Source organism: Chaetodon auriga, chromosome 21 (genome assembly GCF_051107435.1).
Source record: "Chaetodon auriga isolate fChaAug3 chromosome 21, fChaAug3.hap1, whole genome shotgun sequence".
In the NCBI taxonomy this organism is placed as follows: domain Eukaryota; kingdom Metazoa; phylum Chordata; class Actinopteri; order Chaetodontiformes; family Chaetodontidae; genus Chaetodon; species Chaetodon auriga.
In genome coordinates, this window is record NC_135094.1 from 6154062 (window position 1) to 6171527 (window position 17466).

The window sequence follows — 17466 nt, forward strand, 5'->3', positions numbered from 1 at the left end:
TGGTGCAGACGCTGACATCGTAGTAGTAAACACTGCAGCAGCCACGAGTGTATTACTGTACTCCTTTATCATGACTCTTGAGCTCTTGGGCTTAACATTCCTTCACGGGTTGGTGCCACATCTTGTGAGATTACAGAGAAACAAGGTGCTTTACATTACTTATCACAAAACTGGGAGTGTATATGGGAGAAAGGGAGGAGAAGGGAACAAAACAGAAACACTGATTTGCAAGGAGGGGTGCACTGGAGTAAACAACAATAAAACATAAGCTGATTTTTCTCAAACCTCCCTTTTTTTAAGCCTGGACTTAAAGATCCCTAAATACACTACAAAACAATGTCCAGAATGGAGATGGTCTCACAAAAACAGGGCATTCCACGGCTCAACTTGATTATTCCCACTTCCTGCTCGCAGAGACGCTCCCAACAAAAAAGGAATCAACAAGAAAAACACAGGCGTCAACAAATCAGACCGGCCCCGACCTAGACGCTGCCTGAGTGCCTGAGTTGCCCCACAGAAAAATAAAACCAGAGCTTTATGTGTGCGCCCTGAAACAGCTCTGCCACTGGGACTAGCCCCAACAGAAATTCACTCTGAACTGGCCACCTGCTTCAAAATGCATATTAAAGCAGAACGGCTCTGTTGTGGTAGCTGTTGTGCAGATGAAGTGGTTGCTAATTGGTTAAATCCCAACCCCACTACTCCTGCTGAATGGATATTAAAAACAGAATTTGTGTTGAGTGGTAAAACACAGGCTCTACTGTATATACTAAATTGGATGGAGATAAGGGAGCTAAAGGTGAGGGACAGTGACCCATCCAAAGCCACTGGTTCAGGAACCACACCAGGCGGAGGATGTAAGGGCTATCAGGTTTCATAGTGATAGATAGGGGCCATCAATGACCGTGTGTGGCCAGCAGATAAAGGGCAGCATTTGTTTGTGGTTGGTTTTAATGCTATCCAGGGCGACCTTTTCCCCTACGGGGACATCAGCACCCTGACAGATCAACCTCAAAGGGCCATTTGTGTGACTGAGAGTGGAGTTCCTGAGCTCCTGTATGATCAAAAGGTTCAGAAGCAGCATCCCATCCCAAAGAAAATGTCATTGCTGAATTTAACCACACCAAACTTCACGTGGTCATCGACGGCAGTGGCCTCTTTGTGAATTTCCACAGTTAGTTTCATTCAAACAGAACAAACTGCCACAAGATGCCCTCAAGCCGTACTGTTAACATGATGGGAAATAACCTCTTACTTGTGTTACCATTACGTGGTAAATTGGATATCTTGGGGATCTGAGAGTCGGTCATACAAAATTACTTTAGACTTGGAATGAGGACTTTTCAGTATTGGCCGACATTTTATTGACCTAACAAACAGTTATCATAATGTAGATGTTAGCTGTAGCCCTAAAATGATGTGACTTAAGACAAAGCTGATGTTGCTCAACCAAGATGAACTCTGAATTTGCTTCTCAATACCCGCAGGAGAATTCAGCTCATGCAAAAAGTGGCAGCCAGCCACTTAGCCGATCTGACACACAATAAAGTTTGCTTCTTGCTTTGCATTTTAGTTTGTGTGTTTATAAGGATTTAAGAGTGCCACTCCCTGGATACTGTGCCCTTTACCTTTGAGGTTTGCAAACACTGGCTGCCAAGAGGATGAAATCAACACAGAAGTACAGTGGGGGCAAAAAAGCCCCCCAAAAAATGTCACCTTGCATATCTTGTGTGTGTATGTGTGTGCGTGTCTGTGTATGTGTGTACTTAATGCCTGTAGCAAACACAGCTCCCGTCCTATCACAATGTTCCAGCAGGGCATGCAGCCCTGCCACAGACTCTCCCCTATCGCAAACAGCTGCCACCACCACCACAGCCATCAATTATTCACCGGAGCTTTGCCTCCTTGTTTACCTTTGAGGCCTGTGACCAAGGCCAGAGTGTTAGGTCCAAATCACACTGCCAAAAGAAAAGCAGGGAATCACTGGACGCATGTCACATGACACGTGAAAGTCAACAAGACCACACAGGGTGGAACCAACAACATTATAATAACAGGACTGTGAGCTGTAGAGCAGTTTTTCTCTACCTCAAGTAGGCTTGCAACCAATTATTACTTCCACTATCTGTTAATCTGCCAACTTTTATTTCTAATTGCCAATTTCTTCTTGAAAGAGCAGTGAAAAATGTGTGCCACACATTTTCAAACTGAGTACTCGAGCCATTCAAATTGCTTAGGTTGTCCAATGAAAACTCCTAACTCCCAAAAGGTATTACATTTCCAATTATATGAAAAAGAGAAAAGGAGCAAATCTTTACGTTGGAGCAGCCAGGATCAGAATTTTTTTTCTTATTTTTGGCATTTTGTTTTCAGAAATGACTTGAAACAAGGAGGAAGGGTGTGTATGTGCTTGTCAGACAGAGCAAAGCAGAAGCTCCATCCACACCGTGCAGGAGTCTCCGGGGGACCGGCTGTTAGCTCGGTGACCACTTCTCTGACTGCTCCTCTCCCACCTGACACTGCATGTCAGCCCAGACTCCGGTGTTCATGGATGGATGGATGGATGGCCCCAGCACCAAGAGTCCCAGAGGACTGGGGATCAGTGGAGCTCAGCTCAGCTCAGCTCTCCAATCACTTCCTCTAGTGTAGGTGCCAGAGCCCCCTCCCCTTCTCCTGTTAATCCATCTCCGGAATAAAATGCTCCCCCACTACCACTACCATTACATGCTCACTCTCTCACTCACACACACCCCTCCCATTGCCCCTCTGTCCCACCAGATTGGGGGAGGGGGCAGGCAGGATGTGAGACCAGCTGGTCATCAGCTCAGACAAAGAAACCTGCTGAATGTGCTCTTACATCAAAAAGAACCTCAGATCTCTCACGCTGCTGTTTCTTCATGGCCTAACTAATTCTGGATCTCTTCCACTTTTCAGGGACTGTGATACAGCCCAGTCCTGTATGGCGGGGGTGGGGGGTGTGCCTGATTACAAAAGTTTTTAAAAACCTCTACTTCTGTTTTTTCACGGATGTAGTCCTTTACAGGCAGGGTGGGGACAGGGTCAATGACAGCCACAAACTGAGGAAACTGAGTCTGGCCTGAGACGTGAAATCAAAGTGTTCACACAACAACTCATACTTTAGATTCATTTACACTTTGTGGGCAATAGTAACGTAGCTTTACCAAAGCAGGGAAGAAAAGAGCAACAGAGTGAGAAAGAGCTGAGCCAGAGGAACGATGCGGTTTTACCGCAGAGAGGCCAGTGGCAGGTGTAATTTATCTTTGGTCTTAGCCTGGTTCAGCCAGTCACTGGGGAGAGATAAACCAGGGCTCTCCTACAGAGCTGAGACAGATCGCAGAATTCAACAGTACACTGTAAGGACACAGTGATAAGTGTACATGTCCTAGATTTTAAAACAAACTTCCCTCTGTGAGCATTAAACTCGGCTTTGAAGCCCAGCCAGACTGCATTTCTTTCACACCTTAATTAGAAAATACACAGCAGATGGGTGGAGCACCATTCATTCTCAATTAGACCAAGCCATTTTTCAATATCCCTTAGGATAATAATAAAGACTTATATAACAAGGACACAAAAATAAAGCACTTGACAATTCAAGTGTGGGTAAACAATGGTGGTCTAAAAGGGGCCTCATTTGGGCTTCTCTTGACCCAAGGCTGAACATGCACAAGGGACTCAAGAGAGAAAGACTCAGATTTTTATCAGTGCATTTATGTGCTCGAAAGAGACCCAAACAGCAGAAAAGCAGATCCCAGAGGAAGCGTACACTGAGACGCACTGGCGTGTATGAAGGGGGGGTCAAAACTGATGTGCTGAGGGGCATTTTCACGGCCGGGTGAAGCCCTAATCTGCCCTTTAGCCACAGATCTGTTAGCACACACACACAGAAGGCACGGGTGACAGCTGAGCACTAAAAAGAAAGTCATCCTTCCTATTTATCATTCACATATAGTTCACCTTAATTTAATCAACAAAATATCTACACATTACATTTTCCCTTTTCAGACAAAACCTGACCTCAAATTAGTAGTGAAAGAGCAATCAGTCAATCACAGACATGTCTCTGATAGCAGTTATAGATTTCCACACAGCCCAGTTGTTGGATGCTACAGTTCTCATATTTCTAGTTGTGGCAAGTGCTGAGGCAGGAAATCTGTACTGTAACATATCAAGTGTGCCTGGAAGGTCTTATTGGTAATAATACTTCGAACAACACGCTTAAAACCTGTTTTGCAAAGTCTGATGGGGACACACCCATCATCAGGGATTTGTTACCTATTTCAACAATGGAAAAGCAAAAACAAGAACAAGTAGATACGCTCAGCTGTGTACATGTGTTACAGTCACTATTTGGGCTGCTTTCTACTGCACCTGCAGCCCACCTGGTCCCTCCAAGAAGGGACTGCTTTTCGGCTGGTGAAGTGACCTACGACAAATCTTAAAAGTGTTCATTTCAGTCATGATATGCTGGTGGACCTAATGTACGCCTGGTCAGGGGCAGCGCAGTGCACAGAAGAGACACAAAGAGCCACGATATTGGATATGGGGGGGTGGGCAATTGGACTTGAATGGACTTCTTTGTAACCTGTCATGGGACTTGAGTATGGCTAAAAAGATAATTCCCCTCTTCCTCAACATGATCTTTGAGGCAGGGCTAGTTTGTCAAAGCAGCTGAAAGAAATTCTTCAACAACTGACAAAAAAAACTAAAACAAAAGTTTCACACATAAGAAACAGATTGGTCAATATATACAAATTGAAAAAAAGTGATCAAGATTTTCTCTTTATGGTCCGGGTTTTTGATGCTCAGCATCGCCCCTTCTTAGTGAAACTACTGTACATTAAAACTCACAAAGTAAACGTCCTAACAGCACAACAAAAAGCCTGTTGCGGGCTATCTGAGAATAGTAATTGTGCAATAAAAAAAAGAGAGCTGCAATGTAGCAGTAAGGGCTAAGGATGTATGGGCATGAAGGGAATTCCTGACCAGCTGCCTACTTAACAAGTTCTCTAAACTCAATCCTTGCAGAGAGGTCATACTAGATGCTACTATTTCATGTAGTATGATCACTTCCTGGATAAGATCTCACCATAAAACGGAAAATCTAAACTTCTTATTTTGCAAACCTAAAACGGCTCTTGATGCAGCACATGTAAACTTAATTACCACAGCGAGCATAATCTAAGACTGCTGGGCGGTGTGGTGGGGGTGAGTCACTGCAAACTTAAGAAAACCATCAGGACATCTAAATCTCCATCTGTTCACTATGTTAAACCCCTACGGATACGATCTAGACCTATACAGCCCCAGCAGGACCACACTAAATACCTCTGACCATCACAATTGTTTAATCGTTCATTATCAATGTAAAACAAGTTACCAGTTTCCTGTGTTTAAAATAATTTAATGACTGTTTTTATCATGTCATAGTTTGATTCTTTCAAATGTTACTGCACACATACATTTATCTGACTGAAAATAACCCTGCTTGACTGGTCTGTACGCTTGTGACCATGTCCCAGGTCAGGTTCCAGCTTTCCTTTAAAAGAAGTGACAGTTTGTGATAGCTCTGAGCTGATTATTCTTCATCTGTGGCCTATGCTGTAAATGGTGGTGTAGTCAATAAGCTTGTCACAATTCATTCACATTCCTCCATACTGTTAGTGTTGAAAGGCAGGCTCATTCACAGATGCATGGGATGAACTGATGAGCAAAAATGACCCGGGATGTTAGACTGACATCTAAAAATAGCCAAAGACTGACAAGTAAGTCCACAGACTCATCTCTGACTTGAATACACAGTGACAAGGAAGGAGCGCACAAACGCATCAAGGCATTCAGACTCTTACTCACTTATGAGCTCATTATGGTAATGCAATTCATCATACAGTCAGTGCCCTTGTTCCCAACCCTGTATGGGCCTGAACTCTCACACTGCTCCCTCGCTGAAGCCCCGCTGACTCTGAGGACCAGAGAGGGCCCATATGCTTTGTGTCTGCACGCTACGCATTCACTGCGACCACACGAGACATTCTGTCACCACGCATTTATGTCTCCTGGTTGACGCCAGCACCACACAGAGAGACTGTGTCAGTTAGCTGTCTGCGCTGGAATATCTGGGTGTATCCGTCCGTCACTCGGTATTTCAAGGACCATGCACCAGGTACACTGAGGATATCTGACAAGTATGAACCAAGTGGTGGAAACACACTGTCTGTCTGCAGGTATGCCTCATCAAGCAAAGCAGGCTTCAAGTTTTGTGTCAAGAAAAGGCCCCAATTACACTGAAGACGGGTTAAATATTCAGCAGCTACTTTCCGTGTGCCTTTATGAGTAGCTCTCTGTCTATCTGTGCCAAAAGCGTGTAGCCAAGTTTGGGTTCCAAAAGCAGTTATGCACAAGGCCATCTTTTATCAAACTCACGGAGGGCTGATCTAAAATAAGCACTCTTGTGGTGTGTAAAAACTAAAACATGTCAAAGCAGAGGAATTGTTCAAAGACACAAATGTAAAAATATCCATTGCTGCAGGACGAACTAAAAAAGTTCATTTGGTTGTGATTCCCAGGAGGTAACATGCCGCCCTGTCAACACTTCAGCCTCTGCTGACCTTGACGTGTTAACAATCATCATTAGTGAATGTCTCACTTGTCAGTTTCACCACTAAACTAAAGCCATGAAATGTGAGAGACTGACAATGTGTACTAATGACCAGTCTATTCATACAAACTCCCTGCTCCATCACAATCACAACCAGTCCCTTGTCCTGAAAATGAACAATGCCTTGAACTGAATAAAACAAGGAGAAAGTCGAGCAAGCAAGTGCTTTGTTCCACAGTTCTCGGGGGCTATGGGGAATACAGACTAACAACACTCCTGCTCCCCTTAAAATAAAGTCTTTGGCCAAGAGAACTTTTGTCATATTTCAAATAGTAGGTGTGTGGGTGGGGACGACATTGCAATTCATTCCACACATGCCTTCCCACACTGCATCCAATCCAACTGGCCACTGATGCCATTACTACAGGCAACATCTTGTGTGGCAGCTGTTTTGGTCAGGGTTAGTCCCTCTGAACGTGCAGCATATCCTCCCTGCAGCAGCAGATCTTGACTGACTATAAACATCCCACCACCTTTGTTCATTTATCTTCACACTTTAATTTCTCATTTTCAAGTACAGTAAGGCTCCACTGTTCTTGGAAATACACTGCCATGCAAGATTGTTGGACACTGCTGTTATTCACTGATATAGGTGCAAGCACAAACAAATGCACTCTGGGGTGCATGGCTGAAACAGAGGGTCGTTTTTGCTTTCATTATCTAATGCTGTGACAGCACTGCGGGGCAAAAACCAAACCCACTTCCAAGGAGGCAGGAGGGAGGTACTTTAAGAAGGAAGCACCTGAGCAGGTGATATCATGCAAGCTATTTCACTGCTTACGTAACCTGGCAGTAACCCTTGCTTTTCAAATAGATGAATTAAACATCGACTATGGGCAAGTGTGTCGGGGTACAGGGAATTCGGCATAGTTAAACCCAACAAACAACATAGGACCCTCATATAACCACAGAGAGCTGGCGTTCTTGGTCTGTGGACCCTGCATACCTTTGGTAGCTCTTTGAGCTGGTTGGCATCGAGGAGAAGCTCTTCCAGGCTGCGACTGTAGCGGAATATCTCATCAGGGACAGTCTGCAAGCTGCAGTGCCGCTTGTCCACCGACTCGACGTGGCGGTTGCAGCGCCACAGGGGGATACACTTCAGCATGTCCGGCCGCCGTGGGGGATTTGGTTGCCGGTGCTACTGAAATCTCCGCATCGGAGGGTGAAGGTCGGCGGGACAGAGGATATTTTGCAGAAGTGGGCTCACTCAATGTCAAATCACTTTCTGTGTTCCCACGACGATCCTGATCAGGAGGCCGAAATCCACTTAGAGACACAAAAATAATCCCTTCGATCTGTTCGCAATATTCCTAGTTTCGGTTCAGCCGTGCTCAAGGGTTGTCGTCAGGTTGGTCCCCGCGTCATCCACCCCGGAATTACAATTAACATAAACAGACCTGAGAACTCCCGCTTGGCTGAAGTGTTCCCTCACTTCTTTCACTCACTTCTTCACAGAGAGGGAGTAGCGTTAGCTCGTTTTGCTACCGCCACCATCCCTGTATGAGACCGACGCTCTGCCGTGGTTAGCTGAAAAACATGCAGCAAACGACCCAGCTATGCAGAGACGTTGCTTGAAGTATCCTAGTCATGAGTGGCAGCTGCTAATACAACCACTTGACTTAGGTTACAGATAAATTGCTACCACAAACCAGCTAACATAGCGTACGGAGCGAGTCAGCAGAGATTAACCCGAGTATGGCTGCGCGAAGATGTGCTCGTCCTCACCGGCTGTGTTGTTAGCGAGCTAGTTATTGTTAGCTAACATCGGCTAGTAACTGACTGAACGCCTTTGTGGTTAGCTGCCGTTAGCTAACACTAGTATAACGCGAGCTACGAAAACACCTTCTTAACAGGCCAACTCTATGTAGTAGCAACATCCCAAAAGACGTCAAAGAAACTACCCAGTGACGGTTACTTCAATGCGACGTGGGTAAAATACCAGCAGCGAAAGCAGGAGCTTCAGCAACAGCCGCGCATCCCTCCCCTTGTTGAGCCGAGGCAGGCCGGTTTGGCGTGTGGGGGGCTGGGCTTGGTTTGATCTGGAGCAGAGGCCACACGTTCCTCGCGCCTCTAGAACAGAAGCCACACGTTACTTTATAGCACCACCTAGTGGCGGATAGCAGTTAGCTTCAACGGACACAGTAGCACTAAAAGCTGTTTCAAATCTCATACAAGTAAATGTATTGAACTTTTATCATGCTTGGAAATATCTGAAATGATTTAGTCATAAGTCAGAAACACAAGTTTAATTTCTTTGAGCAAATTTAACAAAGTTTCCACTGCTGATTAAGTCATTTCAACCTTTTTTTTTGCCACATCATCCAAAATCACAAGGCCTTTCCTGTCATGTGTCATGCACGCAGTCAGTGCTCTCCCAGTATGTGCAAGTAAGCAATCTTGAGAAAATGTTTTCCAGGTCTTGTGAACAAACCCATGCATCTAGGCCATCTCATTTTGATTACTCAATATCTGCTTCACTGTTTAATGACATGTTAAGCAATGATGCTTCTCATCAAGGTGATATTCAATACATGTAAGTTTGTCAAGCATCCACTTCTCCATTAACTGTTAGCAAGCAGATGACACACAAGCTTTAATTATGGTGCCACTGCAGAGATGTACATCTAGAAAAAAATACTTAACTAAGGTGAACATTATCTCCCAAGTGCAGTGCACAACTAACTACAAAATATAAAGCCATTGTGACAAGCAGTTTAAAAAACTATAGCAATATACAGTCTCAGAAATGATCATGAAGTAGAAAAAAAAACTTCTGCTCAAAGTCTGAAATGTTAATATACTGTAAGGTGTTCACCTCCTGTACAAACACAACTGACACACAGGCATTTGAGAATAACCAATACAATCCTGGACATCAACAAATGCTTTCAGTATATTTTTACTTATGAATCAGATGCTGTTCTACAACCAAAACACAAAACTGTGTTTCCAGACATATCAAAATCAGAGGATTCTTCAGTCAAAAAGAGTCCTTCCAAGAATCCAGCTGTTCATAAAAACAATGCATCACACTTTTTGTGGACAAACAATAATCTTTAATTGTAAAAAGAAAAGTGTTTACATGTCCTGGCAATTTCGGAAAGAAAAAAAAACGAGCTAAAGCAAGAAAACCTAAATGTTTTACAAGGTAGGATTACAAAAATTTAAAACTTGCACCAAAAAAAAAAAAAAAAAAAAAGGAGTCTTCACAGATCACAAAGCAAAATCTGACATGTAAATATATTTAATGAATTTCGCCAATGGGGCGGTCAACATTAATATCAACAGCAATTTAAAAAAAAAAAAGGAAAGAAAATAAAAATATAATTACAAGTTTCAGAGGCCCGCATCTCAAGCTGCAGTGACTGTGGCTTAAATGATTTGGGCGACAGGTATGGGGATGGGTGCTGGTGAACCGTTTCATACTTTATGCAGAGAGGTCACTGCTGTTGAAACGGTCTTGGTCGTACACCTCTGCGACAACTTTGCGACCTCCGAACCAGCGGTCATTGAGGGCCTGGATAGCTTTGTTCATCTCTGAGGCCATGGAAAACTCTACAAAGATTTTGACAATGATATCGGCATCCTCCTCTTCTCCTTGCTTTTCTTGGTATATGATGACTCTGTTGACGGAGCCAAACTTCCCGCACTCCTCTGTCACCTCGCCCTCCAGGTCATCATCGATGTCCTCTGGTCCGACCATATTTCGAAGCACCATCACTGTGGACTGGAGAGGAGGAAGAAGAGAATTTAAAGAGTGGAAATCATTTTGATAATACATAGAAGCAAATAAAAGCTTTCACTGCTGTTCTTGTAACCCCCATTTCCCAAATCTCACCTCTGATTTTCTAAGCAGTTTCTGCATCACCATATGTCTGGCACTGCTGCCTGAAATGCTCATGTGCTCTTGGTCACTCAACATCTCCTGCCCTGTGCCATCCTGCAGCATCTCCTCTTTCTCTTCTTTCCTCTCTTGTTGGTTGGAGCCACCAGCCTGATTAGACAGGACAGGCGGCGATGCGAGCACAGGGTTCACAAGACCAACCTGGGGAAGCACTGGTATGGGAGGACGCACTGGAGTAACACCTTTTAGACAAAGGCAGACATGGCATAAGTGACATCAAATGCGCCAATGGACACACAAATTAAATCAAACATTGCAAGACTGCAACAGTTTAACAATACTTTCATCAAACATCACCCATTTACTCTAATAGCGCCATGCTTCCACAAAGGAGGTTACATTTAGTCGCATCACAACAGTGGTTCAAACATTATGAAGATTATGACTTAGCATTGAACTAAACACTTTGAACTGCTAGAATTACTGCGCAGCCATGCTCAAAACTGAAAAAATTATAGTAAGGCTAATGAATGAATTTGTATCATTTATTTCTATGTCCTTGATGAGTTACCTAGAAATTTACAAAACACAAATGACATGCATGTAAGTATTATTCAATGCAAACCAAAGCAAGCAGTTTAAAAGTGGCCTTTTAAAAGGTCTGTAAAGCTGTACGTTTTAACATCCCTATAAAGCACAAGATGTATTAAACTCCTGGTTTTATGAAAAATGAGCACTCACTCATGTCTTGGTACACACCTGTGATGACCCCTGGTGCCTGGGCAGCCATAACAGCCTGAGGTATTCCCATTTGCTGACCGAGAAGTTGGGGCGCGGCTAACGCCCCCAGGACTGATGCGCCGGCTACAGCCTCCTTAAGAGAGGGGGGCCGAAGACATTAGGTAAGGGAAACACACAGAGCACAGCACAAGGCAGCACAGTCAACGATCACACAGCATGGCACAGAGTGAGCTCAACCTTGCCTCTCATTAGTGAGAATCAAGGTCACCAAAATCATTTCAGTCCAGACTTACTAACAAAATAGACTATTCTTGGTAAGTCGGAAATATAAGCAGTGATGTTAAGAAACTTTCCAAGAATGACACATTCTACAATGAACACAACTGTCTGGTTAACAACTGTGACTGTGAAAAGTAGCAGTCAATGTGTTTGTGCTAACTAAGAGAAGACTCTTAGCTTACACACCCAATCAGTGAATGGGAGGAGCTTTACTTACAGTACTATACAATGTATATTACACAAGAGGAAATTAAATCTTTGGAGTCTGTTTGTGTTTTGAACACATTTAACTGGATAAAAAGAGATTAAGCCCAGAATGTCTCATATTTCAGTTCTGTTAAACTGACACGGTGTCAGAGCAACTACTGTTTTTATATGATCCCTACAAAACTGGCCTTCTCCCAGTCACCTCAATAAAAAAATCTATGTCCATATTATCTGTGGTTTTGGTGTCAATTCTAGCTAGATCTGGGTTATATTTACCTGGAAGGCCATTAAATCCCTTTGGAAGGGATTCATACTTGCCTGGGCCGTTATCTTAGCGGTGGCTGCCGCTGCAGCCACAGCTGCAGCAGGCGGCAGACCACCAGGGGTCGTGGGGGTCAGTAGGGGCATGGGCGGAGTCACTGCTTTGCCCACCCGCAGGTACTGACCCCCCAGGTCAAAGAGGTTCATAGACGACACAGCATCCAGGGCTGACTGAGGCTTTTCATATTCTGTAAGTGAATAAAATAGTAGTCAATAGCGGAGCAATGGTAACAGAAAGAGCAGGAGCGAATGAGGGTCCTCCAGCTCACCAATGAAGCCAAAGCCTCTGTGTCGCCCTGAGGTGGGGTCTCTGGCTAACGTGCAAGACTTGATCCTTCCAAAGGCCTCAAACACACTCTTGATGTCATCGTCAGATAGGTCAGGGTGGACGGATGCCACGTAGATTCGGTTAAAGGCGCGCGCCTCCTCTGCCAGCTGGTCAATGATGGGTTGCGCCTGACCGATGTTACTTGGCCGCCCAACCTATAGCACAGATCATACCAGCAGGGCTACTGAGTAAGGGGTTTTTGGAACCAAACAAGAGCGCACTCCCGCGAACTCTAAATCCCTACAGGGCTGACTTCTGGCACCCACTGAGTTCAAAGCTACTCTGCTCCTACAATCATGACACTGCTGCCCAAGTGCTCTCTGTTTATGCTTAGGTGCATGTCCATTACTATACAATTTGAAAGATCTGATAAAGTGGTTCTGAGATCTGAAATGGCACTCAACAGTTACAGCCAATGCCTTTTTATCTTTCTTACAGTGGCCACCAGGCACAAAAAATTTAATTTTTTCAGGACATGACTAAAACACCAAACTGTGGACAAATCAGTAGTTTAAGTCCAGCACCGATGACCTGCACTTTTCAAACTGGTGATAAATTCTGTCAGACTGTTGAGCAAAAAGGATCTCTGAGGGATCCATCAAAGATTCCTGATGAGTTGTGTAGACATAAATTATCATTTCATACCTTATATGACTGAAAATAGGTCTATTTATGCAGTAACTATTGTTCTTTAATTTGCGATTGAAATACAAAACAACTACTGCAAAACAAGGAACTGCAGCTTTATTTCAAAACACCAGATTCATGCATGGTGCGACAGGCTGAGCTGTTGGCAGCACTGAAAAGGGAACGCATTAAATCTGTCATGCTACGCACTCTGACAAACTTCCTCTCTTTTGTAATAGATCTGAGCTGCCTATCTAAGACGAGAATACAGGTGGGACTGGGATCTGTACTACAGATGGGGCGGCCAAGCAACACCAACCAGGCGCAGCCCATCATCAGCACATCATGGACACAGAGCGACGCCACGCGCCGTTGGAAATCCTACTGGAACTGGTCACTAAAATAGCTTTAATGAAATCATGGAAGCATAACACACCACACAGACAGACAGTACACTAAACATACACCCAGACATACACACAACACACGCACCTGGAAATCAACAGACACAGACAAGCAAAGAGAGAGAAATTAGTCACGCAAATAATTTCACAAGTCATTACAAAAGTATCACAAGAGCATTTAATTTACAGATAGACTCAGTTTCCCAAATGCCGGGAAGGAATCCAAAGCCCTGTTTAATTAAACCACATCAAAAATACACAGGAAAAAGTCAAGTGGTTTCCCATTTATCCACGTGTTCCTAAAACCTGAAGAGATACTCATCTCCAGACAACTTACCTTAATGTTTCGCCCCCCCAACATGACTGAGTTCATCTGCTCCAGTGCCAGCTGAGCTGCCTCTGGCACATCGTATTCCACAAAGGCAAACCCCTGCACAGACAGAAAGCATGGAAACATAACACAAACACTGAAGACACAGGCAGCTTTAAATCATGTTGATTAAGCAGGAACAGCAGAATTTATACTATGTTCAACATTTGTTAATCACACCGACCTTGTGTTTCATTGTAACAGAATCCCAAGACATGTCAATGCTCTTGATTGGGCCGAAGGGGGCAAAGGCCTGTCTGATGGTGTCCTCACCAAGCTCATAGTATATGGAGCCCACATACACCCGACACATGATGGCTAGAGCACGTTGCCGCTGAGCTGCCACCTGCAAACCGAGGAAAACAACACATGATAAGCATTAGAGAGTAAAAGAAAGAAGACAAACACACATACACACACACACACACACACACTAATAATAAATGTATATTTTCTACTGTGCTTGCTTTCCCCAAAAATAGTTAGAGGCCAATTCCATGTTAGGGGGTCTGGACAGGTAAATAGGGCAATAATGGGATACTGTAATCAATGGACAGAACTGTATGAAAAAAAAATGCTAACATGTATAACAGTTATAAAATATTGATGTCACCACTTGAAATTACAATATGGCCTTTATTCTGTTACTATTGAACAGACATATGGAGGAAAACACACTGAAGTGATTGACATGCACAGCCCTCACAAATATTTTGCTGCAGTAACTGACCTGTAGTCCGGGGATGCAAGTAAGGTAACAAAAGTAATCGTGGAGTTCAAACGAAATCCATACAAAGTCCTGATGAAAGCATTTCAAACTTTCTTCTCAAGTCTAAGGGGAGGGATGGTTTAACCACCAATAGATGCTGTGTTCTACGGATGCCTTTCAATCAGTCTGCTTCTACTAATTTCATTCTACTACCAACAAAATATAACGTTCCTATTTCGTGACATAATGGAAGTTGATCTGGTCAATGACAGAAAAAAACTTGACTTTGAGATGGCCAAAAAGATCCCTGTTCCAGCAGTTCTCTCATTTTGGTCCATTAAAGGGATTGCTATCCCTCTTTCGTCCCATGCCAAGTTTCTGTTTTTAAATCGAACAAATGCATATTTTTCAGAGAAGTGACTTTTCTCACCCTTTAAAAAAAAGCCTGTGAAAAGCCAAAGACCTTTGGCTAACTCCCCGTTAAAAATACTAATGCACGTTATCCCACTGTGAATGCTTCAGCAAATGCTTCAACTACTGACAACAATCATTTACCTCACGAATGATTATGGACATGGTTGCAGGCAAACTAGAAGTAGAAAGCCATGTTTTCTTACAAAATATGCATTCTTAGGTTACATAAAAAGGCAGGGGTTGTTGCCAAAGCAACCAGTAAAAGAAGGGTAACAGTCCTTTTCCACTGGGAATGCGCACAGAAAAAAATTTAATAATCTATTGACCGATTGTAAAGGTGAGAGAGGATCTCCAAAGCCCATTGTCACTGCTGCCATCTGAAAGACAGTAAAGATGAAAAAAGTGCTGAAAAGTAGGTTAGATATCCCTTAGCTTTACTTTTGCATAACTGTCATTGGCTTTGCTAGATAGACAAAAGCGGTTAGGCTAACACTGTATTCAGACACTCCCTCTAAACAATATACTGTTTGGGGAGTTGCCTCCCCAATCTAAATTACAAATAACCACACAGCAATAAACATAAACAAGTCCCCTTTAAAAGTGCAAAGCATTTAACATGATAACCAATGCCTTCATGACGATCTTCTCCATCTGAAAAAGAGCAGAGGCAAAAGCAAGGGCACATGGACTACACGTGGTCTTTTTCACAGCATGGCGGAGAAGGGAGTAAGACTTCCAACAGAGCTTTACCAAAACTGACATCTGAGTCAAGAGATGTCTGAGATACTAGTGTATGAAAAGGCCGAGACATTCTGTCTAAATCAAGACTGACAGGCGACACACACATTACAAATTTTCTCTTTGGCAGAGTAACAAAAGTTTTTACACATCTCACCTGCAGGTTGGTGAGTTGTTGCTGTTGATGGGCGATGGTCTGCTTCACCAACACACTCTTAATGCTTTGTTCCATGGCATACTTCTTTGCCTGGCAAAAAAGAAAAGTCACTACCTTAAATTCCTCATATGTACAAAAACTTACTACTAAGACTACATTTTGACAGATACTGTACCACTACATTTACATGCACACACAGTTTTACAGAGTTTAGATGCACTGTAGCAACCCAGTTATTTTAAATCCACATTTATATTCAATAAGTGAATATTTTATAAATGTGACTGACTCATTTTAAGTGGAAACTTATTTAGACTTCTATAGGCACGTGGTTGCTACTTTTTCTGACACATACATACAAGCAACATCATCACAACTACATTATCATTACAGTGCATTTAGGCAGATACTGATTGTTCGGGGGTTCTTACCCTCTGAAGTGCCTCCTGCTGCTCTGGGGTGAGAGGCGGTAGGCCAAGCTTGGAGCCTGTGCCCTGTCCATTCTCCATCGTCAGAGCTTCACCTCCCTACAATTCAGAGACAGCAATCTATCAATATAAATAAATTAATTATCAAAAATTGAAGAAAAGGGCCTGGAGCATAAACACCTGCCTGTATGTTCCAATTACACCCATAAAACATTTTCCCAGTAAGAAAATTCCTGTACTTCAAATAGAAGTCACATCACCTCACACAGCACATACCATTAAATATGCTAGCATATAAAGGACAAACACCCGGTTTTTAACCAAGTTGGGACCGGACGAACTCCTTACCTACGCAACCCGCTAATCGCTGGGTCCACCAGACTGAGGCAGGAAAGCCCCCAAGGGGAAGAGGACTGATGGGGAAGCTTTAACAATTCAACAAATTCTAGGGAAAATAAAACATGCCTTCAGACTAACGTTAACAATAAGAGAAACAGGCAGCTAGCATTTATTTACATTGCAATCCACACATAGCCAGCCCGTCTTTCCTGAGAAATCGGTCAGCTAACGTTAGCTAGCGTGATGCACATGAATGCTAATGACGATTTTCAACCTCACATAACGATACGTTAGCTAGATAAATTAGCACCATTATGCGAAGTCAAATCTTGGCCGAAGACGCGTTTAGACAAAGTCGACTTTAACTACGACTCGTTTTTGGTTACACCCGAATGACCTTAACTTCGTAATTATTACAAACAGCACTACACGATTTAGCGAGGCCTGCTTTCTATTTAGCTTACGACAACGTTATCTTGCTAGCACGTAGCTAGCTGATATTAGCTAGTGTTAGGCATTCATTACTATGGCGCGCGAAGCAAACTGTATTTTCCCCAGTGAGATACATCATCGATTTACAGGATATTTTACACCGTTACAATTTTACCAGACATCGCGTATTACTTACGCGCCGACCACTGTAGCTGAAAAATGTAAATGTTTCTCTTTATCAAGGAATTTATTTACCGCAGTCTCTGTAACCGCCATGAAGCACACCTTCTTGGAGAGGCCCACACACTGCAGTACTCGCGAGATTCTGTCAATATCAATGAAAGGTATCGCGACAATTGAACCCTCGCGATGATATGAGTGGCTAAGGCGTTTTGAACTCAACCTTCCATTTTTGAACAATGAGCTAAAGGTGTTAGAAATAGGCCTGT

At 43.4% G+C, this 17466-nt stretch overlaps 2 protein-coding genes across 12 annotated transcripts in view; both read right to left on the bottom strand.

Moving 5' to 3' along the window:
- The window catches only part of scrib (scribble planar cell polarity protein), a 60705-nt gene extending 52034 nt beyond the window's left edge, over window positions 1-8671 (bottom strand). For all 4 annotated transcript variants that reach the window (XM_076761160.1, XM_076761159.1, XM_076761158.1 and 1 more), the window contains exon 1: window positions 7626-8671. In XM_076761160.1, coding sequence (XP_076617275.1) covers window positions 7626-7784 — 159 coding nt within the window. In that variant the 5' untranslated portion in view covers window positions 7785-8671. The remainder of the gene's footprint in view (window positions 1-7625) is intronic.
- Window positions 8672-8910: 239 nt separating this feature from the next.
- Window positions 8911-17339, bottom strand: puf60b (poly-U binding splicing factor b). 8 transcript variants are annotated; one of them, XM_076761153.1, is made up of 12 exons: window positions 17273-17339; window positions 16595-16691; window positions 16250-16345; window positions 15819-15908; window positions 15250-15300; window positions 13985-14146; window positions 13768-13860; window positions 12341-12554; window positions 12069-12259; window positions 11283-11397; window positions 10518-10765; window positions 8911-10406 (listed from the first exon to the last, which is right to left on the bottom strand). In XM_076761153.1, the coding sequence occupies exons 3-12, from the start codon at window positions 16325-16327 to the stop codon at window positions 10107-10109; spliced, it is 1542 nt and encodes a 513-aa protein (XP_076617268.1). In that variant the 5' UTR covers window positions 16328-16345; window positions 16595-16691; window positions 17273-17339; the 3' UTR covers window positions 8911-10106. The 8 variants fall into 8 exon arrangements, with proteins under 8 accessions (XP_076617268.1, XP_076617265.1, XP_076617271.1 ...); XM_076761150.1 differs by having other exon boundaries at window positions 12027-12259; XM_076761156.1 differs by lacking the exon at window positions 15250-15300.
- Between the last annotated feature and the right edge of the window lie 127 nt (window positions 17340-17466).

Excerpts from the sequence above, each read along its gene's own strand:
- puf60b (XM_076761149.1), bottom strand. The coding sequence starts at position 17,293 with ATGGCGGTTACAGAGACTGCG. Across the intron at positions 16,346-17,272 it reads TGGCGGTTACAGAGACTGCG|GGAGGTGAAGCTCTGACGAT; the intron begins GTAAATAAATTC and ends TCTGAATTGTAG. Across the intron at positions 15,301-15,818 it reads AACAACTCACCAACCTGCAG|ATGGCAGCAGTGACAATGGG; the intron begins GTGAGATGTGTA and ends ACTGTCTTTCAG.